General features: G+C 41.6%; 1 protein-coding gene across 1 annotated transcript in view; it reads left to right on the forward strand.

Annotated features, from left to right (window-relative positions):
• Window positions 1-13535, forward strand: part of c5 (complement component 5) — a 170408-nt gene that overhangs the window by 134899 nt on the left and 21974 nt on the right. Inside the window, exons 30-33 of the mRNA XM_078425909.1 lie at window positions 1556-1708; window positions 1831-1893; window positions 5712-5796; window positions 8086-8137. Of these exons, the coding sequence (XP_078282035.1) occupies window positions 1556-1708; window positions 1831-1893; window positions 5712-5796; window positions 8086-8137 (353 nt within the window). The remainder of the gene's footprint in view (window positions 1-1555; window positions 1709-1830; window positions 1894-5711; window positions 5797-8085; window positions 8138-13535) is intronic.

Raw genomic sequence — 13535 nt, forward strand, 5'->3', positions numbered from 1 at the left:
AGTGTAATAATATACTCTCTGTCAGTTTCAGTGTAGGCACGATATGGGTTTGATCTTTTGCAAAGTTGCATAGTTGCCTGTTCTTGCAGTTTCAACCTCAAGAGCCAGACCTTCAAAGACACACACCCGCACTGCAAACAACATTTTTACCAACTGCTGCGAAGTGCAAATTCAAAGATAGCTACAAAAATAATGGGAGGGTGAAGGGAGAGTACTTCAAGAGCCCAGAAAGGAATATGGGGGAGATTGCAGAAGAACATTAGCTGCAGGAGGAATCTTCTGAGTGCTAGTGGTAGTGATCCTATAGGGTCCAAGGCAGGTGCCCCTGGCACGAGATTGCATGAGAGATGTCTGTAAGGAATAATAGCAGTCTTTTAATGTCTAATCTTTGCAGACGGCTGCAGCAGTGACAAGCCTCTGTGCTCGCCCTGCCCACTCCTGTGGGCTGCAGGAAAAGTGGTGAAATCAGCCAACCTTCGAAAAGTACCCATGAACAGTGCAATGTAAGATAAGGAATAGATCAGCAGCTGCCTGCAGTGACCTTGAAGCTAGTAAACCGAGAATGTATGAGAGCCTCTATTTAGGTTGCAGAAGGTAACAGCTCTCACTGCCTTCTTGAGGCACAGCTTGTGCAAACATTACACCTCAGAGAAATCCAACCTTGAGGATGTGACCTTGTAAACTCTGGGTTGACAGGGTCCTCTTTGCATGTTCCCAATGATCACTGCGGCTGCCTGAGATGCCTCCAATGCCTATGTCATTCGGCAAGAGAAGTATTGAACGTAGAACAGTACAGCACAAGAATAGGCTCTTTGGTCCACAATGTATGTGCTGAATTTGATGCCAAGACTAACTCTTATGTCCTGCACATATCCATATCCTTCCATTCCCTGCATATCCACATGCCTATTGAAAAGTTTCTTAAGTCACCATTGCATCTGCCTCAACCATCACCCTCGGCAGTGCGGTCCAGGCACTCACCACCCTCTGTGTGAATAAAACCTGCCCCATAAATCTCCTTTAAACTTTGCCCCTCTCACCTTCAAGCTATGCTCTCTAGTATGTTATTTTCCCATCCTGGTAAAGGGGTTCTGATTGTCTACCCTATCTATGCCTCTCATTATTTTATATACATCTATCAAGTCTCCCCTCAGCTTTCAAAGCTGCAGAGGAAACAAATGAGGTTTGTCCAATCTTTCTTTATAGCCAGTACCCTCTAATCTCGGGCAGTATTCTGGTAAACCTCTTAACCTCCAGTCCAAAGTCTCCACATCATTCGTTGATGGGGGAGTTTAATGACAAAATCATGCTTCCAGTTTTAACAAAAATCTTTTTGAAAGTCAAGAATCAAGTTCCATACCAGGCAATAGAAGCCTTAGAAATGGATATAATTGTGTTTAACACCAAGTAAAAACAATTTCCAACGATTAATTTCTAAACCATTATATATTACACTCTTTTCTCCCTTGACAGCTGGGAGTGCAGTGCAAGGGTTGTTTGATTTCAATGTGTATCAATACTACAGACTAAATGCCTAACTTTTTTTTAATGGCAGGACACTGTAACAGCCCTTGAGGCCCTCACAGAATATGTTATCAAAATGAGATATTCAAAGCTTGATATGTCAGTAAAGGTTAAATACAAAAGACTTGGAGATATTCAGAAATTTGAACTGAATGAACAAAATACATTTACAAGACCATTAGAGGCAAGTACATTTGTGGCTTTGTTTGCATTTGCTGAAGTTTGTAAATTGGAAAACCTAGAATGCTATTTTTCATCGTGATAGTATTGATAGAATTTTGTCTCTTTTTGTTCAATATTTCGCAGATTGAAAAAAATGACAATTTACTTGTTACAACTACTGGCAGGACTGGCACAGCCACCGTTAATGTAAGTAACAAATTTACCTTATTTCAGTGAACATAAAATGAACTAAAATTGCGATGTATATGAATTAAAATGGTTAAGTGATTTAATTAGAACTCATTTGTTTTACCCGCACAATGTATAAGAATCAATTACGCAGAGAATAATTGAAATCTTGCATTGTATCCTCTATCCAACGATGAACTTATATCTTTTAATTTTAACATGCTGCATGTCAAATGGACTTTGCTTATCATGAAGACATGTGTAATGATCCTATCCAACTAGACCTCAATCATAGAGGAATATCTGAACCATGTGTACAGTTGGTCTTTGATTAACCTATTTTATTTTTCATATTATTTATAATTTATAATAATATGAAAAATATGAAACCATGTGTACAGTTGGTCTTTGATTAACCTATTTTAATCCAACATTCCCAATCAGAATTCTTCTGGACCTTTCATGAGTTTATTCATTATTTTCCTCGCATCACCATCTGCCAGTGTATTAAAGTCACCTATACCCATGGCTGTGTAGCCTCAGTCCTAAAGTAATTGATTCAGTGATCTGTTCACTCCCCCATATTGAAAGAAAATCTGCATATTACAGATCTATGATTTATGAAGGATAACAAAATCATATAATCAATATGAATTACCGTGCAGCAAAACTGCTCAATAACTTAATGATGTAAACTCACCCAAATGCTGAGTGACCTTAGATTCTGACCATAGAGACTGATCTAGTGATCACATTGATAATGATTTTGGTGATGTATGTTCACATTGATTATATGTAATATTCAGATTCCAATCCATTTTTACTTATTTTGCCTGAGAAGATAGGTCTGTTCTTACATCCAATGTATGTCACCATACTCTCATTAAACCTTGTATATGCTACTTCCTTCCTAATAACGTTTTTGTTTTACCTTTCCAACATCAATCTGCTCTAGATGGATCATTGCAAAACTGAAAAAATCAAGGAAAGATTATTTGTAAATTTGAAATCTTCTATTTTTCATGATCTCAGGGAGACGTGTGGAGAAATGAAGATTGAATGTTTTGCAATGATGTCTGACATTTACAGTTTAAATTATTGTACATGTTTATTACAGGTCAAGTATTTGGTTTAGTGCACCCTTGTATTGCAGATCAAGTAAATTTGTAAAGCTTTTAAGGTTTCATCAGGATAAGTTATTCCATTGTCCATTTGTATTATAGGGCACTGGTTGGGCCTCAATTGGAATATTGCATTCATTTCTTAAAGTCATAGAGTCATACAGAGTGGAAACAGGCCCTTCAGCCCAACTTGCCCACATCATGTCCCACCTGCCTGTGTTTGGCCCATATCCCTCCAAATCTATCCTATCCGTGTACCTGTTGAACTGTTTCTTCAACGTTGGGATAGTCCCAGCCTCAACTACCTCCTCTGGCAGCTCATTCCGTATACCCACCACCCATTGTGTAAAAAGGTTACCCCTTAAATTCCTATTAAATCTTATCCCCTTCACCTTAAACCTATGCCCGTGGTCCTCAATTCCCCTACTCTGGGCAAGAGACTGTGCATCTACCTAATCTATTCTTCTCATGATTTTATACACCTTTATAAGATCACCCTTTATTCTCCTGCGTTCCAATGAATGGTGTCCCAGGCTACTCAACCTCTTCCTATAGCTCAGACCCTCGAGTCCTGGCAACATCCTCGTAAATCATTTCTGAACCCTTTCCAGCTTGACAACATCTTTCCTATAACATGGTGCCCAGAACTGAACACAATACTCTAAATACGGCCTCACCAACATCTTATATAACTGTAACATGACCTCCCAACTTCTATACTCAATACTCTGACTGATGAAGGCCAATGTGCCAAAAGCCTTTTTGACCACCCTATCTACCTGTAACTCCATCTTAAAGGAACCATGCACCTACACTCCTAGATCCCTCTGCTCAACAACACTCTCCAGAGCCATACCATTCACTGTGTAGGTCCTGCCCATGTTAGACTTCCCAAAATGCAACACCTCACATTTTTCTGTATTCAATTCCTTCAACCATTTCTCAGCCCACATGGCCAACCGATCAAGATCCTGCTGCAATTTTTCGGAACCATCTTCACTATTTGCAAAACCACCCACTTTTGTATCATCATCAAACTTGTTAATCTTGCCATGTACATTCTCATCCAAATCATTGATATAGATGACAACCATACTTGTCACCATACTTTAAGGACTTGGAAAGGATGCATGTGAGATGTATTTGAATGATACCTAAGATTGTGTTAAGGTTTGTGAACAGACAGAAGAAGCTTAGTGAAAACCAATAAAACTGCAGATGCTGGAGGTCTGGAACGAAGACAGAAAATATTGAAAATACTCAGCTGATCAGGCAGCATTTCTGGAAAGAAAAAGTTAATATTTTGGGTCAAATATTCTTTATCAGACTTGGGATAGAGAGAAAACAAGTTAGTTTTAAGTTGCAGAGAAGGTGGGTTTTGAAAAGATGAGGCCTGTGTTGCAATGGGGATAAACTGTTGATGCACTAATAATGTTGATAGCATAATGATGGTACAGAAAGAAAAGACAAAGAACATGAAAACTGCAAAATACAAAGTTCTAGTGATTGCCAAACAGATTAGACATGAGGATGGGGAGAGAAAAACTGAGCCAATAATATGGCCAGTTCTGATACAAACCAAAAAATAAAAGTTTTTATTTTAGTTTTTTAGTTTTAGAGATACAGTGTGGAAACAGGACCTTCGGCCGACCGAGTCCACACCGACCGGCGATCCCCACACATTAACACTATCCTACACACATTAGGGACAATTTACACATACACCAAGTCAATTAACCTACGTCACTTTACATCTTTGGAGTGTGGGAGGAAACCGAAGATCTCGGTGAAAACTCACGCGGTCACGGGGAGAACGTACAAACTCCGTTCAGACAAACGTAGTCGGGATCGAACTCAGGTCTCCGGCGCTGTAAGGCAGCAACTCTACCGCTGTGCCACCGTGACCACCCGTGAACCTTGGCAATCTATTTCCCTTCCTCTCTTAAAGGCAGGGACAAAGCCAATGTTAAAATTAATGAGATAGCAGTAGCATTGTGGTTACATTCTTGTTATTTTTTGATCAATGGAGAATGAGCAGTGATTTGACTTTGATACTAAACTAGCAGTTGAGTCCATTTTATTCTCAACCACATTACAATATCTAAATTGTATGGCTTTCTTGAAATTTTTGATCAAACAAATTGTTGTGCAATATGACTGAAAATTACATTTGCAACACTACCCTAAGATTGACCAATTGTGTGTACACCAAAAAAATCACAACATTTTTACTTAATGTGTGTTATGGGTCAGTTATTAAACCAATACCAAGGGGTATGGGGAGAAGGCAGGAACGGGGTACTAAATGATCAGCCATGATCATATTGAATGGCGGTGCGTACAGGCTCGAAGGGCCGAATGGCCTACTCCTGCACCTATTGTCTATTGTCTAATACCTATCCGTCTGAAGAAGTGTCTTGATACCCAAAACATCACCTATCCATGATCTCCAGAGATGCTGCTGAACCCACTGAGATACTCCAGCACTTTGTGAATTTTTTCTTGTCATCTGATTAGTTTAATTCCTAAGCAGAGGCAGAATGACCGAAAAGAATTGGTTCATAATTTGTAGAGATTTATGTGCAATATTCAGCCAACATAGTAATCAACCAATATTGCTGAATGTTTGACACTTGTTTCAAAACATAAACGAGAAGATCATGGTTAGGTTAGTTTTCCATAAAGCTATCTAATGGGATCTTGTTTCTTGCATAGATGCAAAGTGTATATTATCTCATCGACACATCTGGTGAAACTTGTCATTTCGACCTAAAAATAGAAGCCACAAAAGCCAGGTCAGGTGAGTACAGGATCCACTGTTGCATTATCTGCTATAATGGAGTCACAGTTATAGAGTGATACTGTGTGGAAACAAGCTCTTCGGCCCATCTTGCCCACACCGACCAACATGTCCTAGCTACATTAATCCCACCTGCCCGCGTTTGGTCCATTTCCTTCCAAACCTGTCCTGTCCATCTACCTGTCTGTAACTGTTTCTTAAATACTGGGATAGTCCCAACCTCAACTACCTCCTCTGCCACCTTGTTTCATACACCCACCACCCTTTGTGTGAAGAAGTTACCCCTCGGATTCCTGTTAAATATTTTCCGCTTCACCTTAAACCTATGTCTTCTGTTCCTCGATTCCCCTATTCTGGGTAAGAGACTCTGTGCAACTAACCGATCTATTCCTCTCATGACATTATACACCTCAGTCAGATCACCGCTCAATCTCCTGCGCTCCAGGGAATAATGTCCCAGCCTACTCAACCTCTCCCTTTCTCTATCTCTTGCGTCTGGCGTGCACAGCCTAAAGTTGTAGGTCAAGGGTAGACATCCAGGCCAGGGCAGCATCAGTTGCTGGGTGGATGGCCTTGATGCCACCAGGGAAAAGCCTCAGTGAGCAGTCATTCACGATGTGTGGGATGGTCTGGTCTGGATATCCGCAGTCACAAGCAGGGATGTCTGTCATCCCCCACTTGTGCAGGTGATGGGCTGTTCTTGCATGGAGGGTGTGGATCCTGTTCAGGGTTAGCCATTGCTTGCGATGGAGGTCAAATCCCGGTGGTTTCACTGTGGGGTCCGTGATGACCTCTCCGTTGTTGCTGTTGGCATCTTTCCAGGCTCTGCTCCACTCAGTCTTGGAGTCAAAGTCTTCCAGGGATTTATCTGAAGACCAGAAGGGTTTGCGGGACTTCAGGCGCATGTTGGGCAGATTGTTCAAGTCAGCATGGATGGGAAGGTCAGGGTTAGCCTCGATGGTGCACCAATCTGTCAACATCCTCTTCCTTCTGTGTATGCTGGGAGGGACGATGTGAGAGAGGACAGGGAGCCACTGCAAAGGTATTGACTTAAGTGTCCCTGTGATGACCTGCATTGCAGAGTTAAGGACAGTGTCAACTCGTTTGGTATGGCAGCTGTTAGCCCAAGCTGTTGAGCAAAACTCGGCTGTTGAGTAGACTAGGGCTAAGCTTGCAGTATGGAGGGTGTATGCATTGGATCCCCAGCTGTTGCCTGCAAGTTTCCTGATGATGTTGACCCTTGTTTTCAGTTTATCATACTGGTGTTCAGGTGTTCACGACAGGTGAGGGTGCGGTCCAGGGTGACTCCGAGGTACTTGGGGAATTCCTCATTCTTCACCGGCTCACCACAAAAGGACACTCGGAGCTTTGCATGGGCGAGCCGATTGCTGGGGTGAAAGGCAGTGACAGTTGTCTTAGATGGGTTGGGGCGAAGTCGCCAGAAGGTGAAGAACTCCTCCATCCCCTTCAAGTCTTGGGTTAGCACTCTGCTGATATCCTCAAGGGCAGCTCCCTGGTAGGCAAGGGCAAGGTCATCTGCATATGCAAACTTCCTGGACGATGTAGTTGGCACGTCACTCACATAGATGTTGAAGAGTAGGGGAGCTAGGACAGAGCCCTGGGGGAGGCCATCACTCAGGGTCCTGATAGAACTGGTCTGGTCCACAAGCGAAACCCTAAATCTACAGTTGCTGAGGATGGATGAGAGGTTTGGCACTTGAAGATTCTGGAAGTTTTCAGCACCAGACCATGTCTCCACAAGGTGTCATAAGGTGATGATGGATCGATGAGAGCAACACCAGTTTTCAGGGCACGTTGGAAGCCAGCCTCTATATTGGTAGTGAGGGCAAGGACTTGATCTGCGCAGCTTCTACCAGGTCTAAAGCCAGCTTGCAGGGTGCACCACGTGAGGTTGCAATCTGGGGTGGGAGATTGCAACCTCATGTGGTCCACCCTGTTTTGGTGTCACTTTTGACCTCTCCCTATAGCTCAGACCCTCTAGTCCTGACAACATCCTCGTAAACCTTCTCTGTACCCTTTCCAACTTGACAACATCTTTCCTACAACATGGTGCCCAGACTTGAACACAATACTCTAAATGCCTGATGGCTTATATCAATGTCTTATACCACTGCAACATGACCTCCCAACCTCTATTCTCAATATATATGTCTATACTCTATAATGTATCAAAATGTAACAATTTTTATAAGATATTGTTAATATATGATTTAATCTGATTTAGTTTACTCAGACGTATTAATAATAATAATGATGGTCTATTTCCAGATAGAAAACCTGCAGGAGTTGAGAAGGTTTATCGTCTGAAAGCTTGTGCAAAGTAAGTGTTGGGTGAGAGAGGTGGCGTGAAGGTGGGCAGAGGTCTAATTACTGAGCAATTGTTGAAATGGAACATAAACTGCAAATACTGGTAGGGTGCAATGTTTGTGGCAAAAAAGAACAATATTCTGATAAAGGGTGGACCTGTTGTTTCCACAGAAAACTACTGTCTAAAAACTAACTACTGTTTTGGGCATGTCCTGTTTTGGTTTCAGGTTTCCAGTATTTGTTATTTGTGATCTTGGAGCATACTTTAAAATTGACTCCATGGAGCCTATTCTGTGTGAGTTATCACAATGGCCTGAACCATCAGGAGCAATCCACTAATTGCACCTGAATCAGCTGAAATGGCACCATTGTAATGATGTAACAAGAAGAGCCAGTACTCAGGCCTCCTTCATCAAGCGCAAAGGGAAAGGTGTAAAGGGTGCAAGCTATTTTTTCATTTTATGATTTTATTTTATGATTCCAGGAATTATGATCCCATCAGCATTAGCCCACAACCCCCCAAAATCCCATTTAATCAGAATTACTATCCTTAATTACATTACATAACATGAAAAATATGAGTCTGAAAAAGGGTCTCGAGCTGAAACGTCTTCCATTCCTTCTCTCTCGAGATGCTGCCTGTCCCGCTGAGTTACTCCAGCATTTTGTGTCTATCTTCGGTTTAAACCAGAATCTGCAGTTCCTTCCTACACATGAAAAATATCTTCACAGTCAAAGCAATAATGAGTTTGCAATATGCAATGTTTATGTACACGAGTTGAATATTTCCGAATATCATATCTATTTTGGACAACAATCCTTAGAAATAGCTTAGTTGTTGGAAAGTGTTTATGTTTTACTGATGTTTAATAGCTTAGTTGTTGGAAAGTGGTTATGTTTTACTGATGTTTAATAGCTTAGTTGTTGGAAAGTGGTTATGTTTTACTTGCTGCTAATGTACTAGCAGCTGTTGATCTGGAGGGTACTTCCATTGTGATCTCCAAATCCATTATAACAAAGCCAAAGACTTCATTAAAACTGGTCTAATAGAAATCGGGTCAACATTTATAGTAGGAAAATCCTTTCTTTTAATCTTGATTGCCTCAATGGTTGAAAAATACACTTGGTTTTCTATTGGTAGCTTATTTTAGTGGAGGAATTGTTAGATGACAACTATTTTATCTTTTGGACCCTATACCAAACTAAAAATAAATTAGTTCCAATGAAACAACATTTTACTTAGTAGGAACTGAGTACGATATGGAAATCACCTTATGAAACAGATTTCAGAATGAGTTGATTATTACATCCATTCCTCAGGTATATTCAATCCCAAATATTTGGGTAAACAACTTCAAAAATGCACCATTGTTTTGCTGCATCGCGATTGTATCACTGCTAATTATAAAGAAAATTAATGCCTTTTAATGCTTTAAATGTTGATTTCTCTTCTCCTTCCCCCATTCAACTGTCAACAAACCACTGTGGAATGCCTGTGACATTATGTTTGTCCTAACAACTTGTGAGGGATAAAATTCTCTAATTATGGTCAGAACAGAGCTACTAAAGAGCATACACAGATATTCCTCTGTAAAAGTTAGAAATAATTTGAGTTTTGTAGACATGTCTAAATAGTTTCAAGAATGGTGAATCAAGTTTGACAAATTTGCATGGATTTTTTAAAGGATTCAGGGAGAATAGACAAAAGTGAACCTACAGATGTAGTGTATTTAGATATCCAAAAGCGTTTGACAAGATGCCACATGAGAAACTAGTGCATAAGAGCCGAAGGTTTGGAGAGAATCTTGAAAGCATGCTCCAACAGACAGAAACAGCTTCTTCTGCTCTGTTATCTGGCTACCATAAGCTAGGGTACTGTCTGATTCACCTCTACCACATTGCGGACATTGGACTTTACAGAACTAATGCGCTTCAATGCGCTACTGAGAAATATATTTTGCACTCTGTATTTCCCCCTTTGCTCAACCTATCGTACTTGAGTTTTACTTGATTATATTTATGTATAGTATTACCTGATCTGATTAGATAGCATGCAGGATAAACCTTTTCACTGTACCTTGGTACAGATGGCAGTAATAAACCTAAACCCAAGTGTGTTACCATGATGGAAAACCGGCCATCACATGGCAAATGAAGAGTTGGAATAAATGGTTCTTTGCTAATGGTGGAGTACCATGGAGATCAGTTCACGGCCTTCAATTATTTAATATGGACATTAATTAAATGGAGGAGGGAATGAACTGTAAGGTTTTAAAATTTGCCCATGATATAAACATAGGAGGGAGATCATGTTTTGGTGAGGGCATTGTGGTTCTGCAACAGGATCAGGCATGTGAAGTTTCCGTGGATTTCCTCATTTTTAAAATTCATTTTCCGCACTTTTTGCATGATTTCTGCGTTTTCACTTTGCCAAAATCACGTTTACCAACAGAAAAATCAGATAGAAAAAAAGAAAGACAAAAAAAGAAAATAAACGATATATAGTAACGTTTCTCAACCAGGGTTCCCCGGAACACTAGGGTTCCGCTATAGGTCGCTAGGGGTTCCGCGAGAAATAGCTGCTAATCATTGAAATCCGGACAAAATTACGAGAGCCCACTTGAAATCCCCCTGCCCTGGAAGTCTCCCCGAAAATGTGGCACCTAGGCTGGGCAAGGCAGTCAATCGCGACCTCATTGGGACTTCCACGGCCAATCAGTGGGTTGAATTTGTAACCTGCGGCCGGGACTCTGGAACTCCAGCCCAGCTGGAGCCAGCACATCTATCCCTATAGCCGACTTCCTTGGCCTGCTGGATAAACCAGCTAAGCTCTGGAACCAAGAGTGCCAGAAAATCAGTGGTGGAACTGTAATGAGTAAATATTAAATTTAAGTGCAAGATTATATAACTAAATTAATTATGACGGGGTTAAAATATAAAACACAACAGAAATGGTGGCCGATTAGGAAAAGGGGAAATGCAACGAGACCTGGGTGTCGTGGTACACCAGTCATTGAAAGTAGGCATGCAGGTGCAGCAGGCAGTGAAGAAAGCAAATGGTATGTTGGCATTCATAGCCAACATGTGTCCTGTGCTTTTTGTTGTCTACTGCCGGACCCTGACGTGAGAGGACGCTGGTGCTATTTGTTCGCCGCTTCTCCGTCAGGATAGTTTGTCTGTTTGTTTTTATGTTATGACTGTTTTTGTAAAGCGCTTTGAGCACCTAGTAAAGCGCTATATAAAATAAATGCTTATTATTATTATTATTATTATAGCGAGGGGATTTGAGTATAGGAGCAGGGAGATTCTGCTGCAGTTGTACAGGGCATTGGTGAGACCACACCTTGAGTATTGCGTACAGTTTGGTCTCCTAATCTGAAGAAAGAAGGACAGGGCTTTCTCCATCGCTGCTCCCACCCTATGGAACTCACTACCCCAAACCGTTAGAGACTCCTCCACACTCACCACATTCAAAACATCGCTGAAGTCTCACCTGTTCAGTACTGCCTTCAACCACTGAAGGTCACCTCACCTTCTGTCTCCTTTCTCTGTTCGTTTACTTATTTACTTATTTATCTATTTATTCATTTCCCTATGTTCTCTAAATCTCTGTAAAGCGTCTTTGAGTATATGAAAAGCGCTATATAAATATAATGCATTATTATTATTATTATTATTCTTGCCATAGAGGTAGTACAGAGAAGGTTCACCAGATTGATTCCTGGGATGGCAGGACTTTCATATGAAGAAAGACTGGATAGACTCGGCTTGTACTCGCTGGAATTCAGAAGATTGAGGGGGGATCTTATAGAAACTTATAAAATTCTTAAGGGGTTGGACAGGCTAGATGCAGGGAAATTGTTCCCGATGTTGGGGAAGTCCAGAACAAGGGGTCACAGTTTAAGGATAAGGGGGAAGTCTTTTAGGACCGAGATGAGAACGTTTTTTTTTCACACAGAGAGTGGTGAATCTGTGGAATTCTCTGCCACAGAAGGTAGTTGAGGCCAATTCATTGGCTATATTTAAGAGGGAGTTAGATGTGGCCCTTGTGGCTAAAGGGATCAGGGGGTATGGAGAGAAGGCAGGTACGGGATACTGAGTTGGATGATCAGCCATGATCATATTGATGGCGGTGCAAGCTCGAAGGGCTGAATGGCCTACTCCTGCACCTATTTTCTATGTTTCTAAAAGCCAATTACCACCTTTTTCGCCTGATTATCAATTAATGTGCGAATTTACTTCAACAAGTACTTCAATATGTACTTCAATAAGCAAGATGACATTATACTCTAAATTACTGCAATGAGGGTTCAGTTTTGAGGTGGATAGAAAATTGGTTGGCGGACAGGAAGCAAAGAGTAGGAATAAACGGGTCCTTTTCGGAATGGCAGGCAGTGACTAGTGGGGTACTGCAAGAATCAGTGCTGGGACCCCAGTTATTTACAGTGTATATTAATGATTTGGACGAGGGAATTGAATGCAACATCTCTAAGTTTGCGGATGACACGAAGCTGGGTGGCAGTGTTAGCTGCGAGGAGGATGCTAGAAGGCTGCAGAGTGACTTGGATAGATTAGGCGAGTAGGCAAATGCATGGCAGATGCAATATAATGTGGATAAATGTGAGGTTATCCACTTCGGTGGCAAGAACAGGAAAGCAGAGTATTACCTGAATGGTGACCGATTGGGAGAAGGGGAGATGCAACGTGACCTGGGTGTCATGGTGCACCAGTCATTGAAAGCAAGCATGCAGGTGCAGCAGGCAGTGAAGAAAGCGAATGGTATGTTGGCATTCATAGCAAGAGGATTTGAGTTTAGGAGCAGGGAGGTTCTGCTGCAGTTGTACAGGGCCTTGGTGAGACCGCACCTGGAGTATTGTGTGCAGTTTTGGTCTCCTAACCTAAGGAAAGACGTTCTTGCCTTAAAGGGAGTACAGAGAAGGTTCACCAGATTAATCCCTGGGATGGCGGGACTTGCATATGAGGAAAGACTGGATAGACTAGGCTTATACTCGCTGGAATTTAGAAGATTGAGGGGGGATCTTATTGAAACATATAAAATTCTTAAGGGGTTGGAGAGGCTAGATGCGGGAAGATTGTTCCCGATGTTGGGGAAGTCCAGAACCAGGGTCACAGCTTAAGGATAAGGGGGAAGTCTTTTAGGACCGAGATGAGAAAACATTTCTTCACACAGAGAGTGGTGAGTCTGTGGAATTCTCTGCCACAGAAGGTAGTTGAGGCCAGTTCATTGGCTATATTTAAGAGGGAGTTAGATGTGGCCCTTTTTGCTAAAGGGATCAGGGGGTATGGAGAGAAGGCAGGTACAGGCTACTGAGCTGGATGATCAGCCATGATCATATTGAATGGTGGTGCAGGCTCGAAGGGCCGAATGGCCTACTCCTGCACCTATTTTC

The sequence above is a fragment of the Rhinoraja longicauda genome, chromosome 31, assembly GCF_053455715.1.
Source record: "Rhinoraja longicauda isolate Sanriku21f chromosome 31, sRhiLon1.1, whole genome shotgun sequence".
In the NCBI taxonomy this organism is placed as follows: domain Eukaryota; kingdom Metazoa; phylum Chordata; class Chondrichthyes; order Rajiformes; family Arhynchobatidae; genus Rhinoraja; species Rhinoraja longicauda.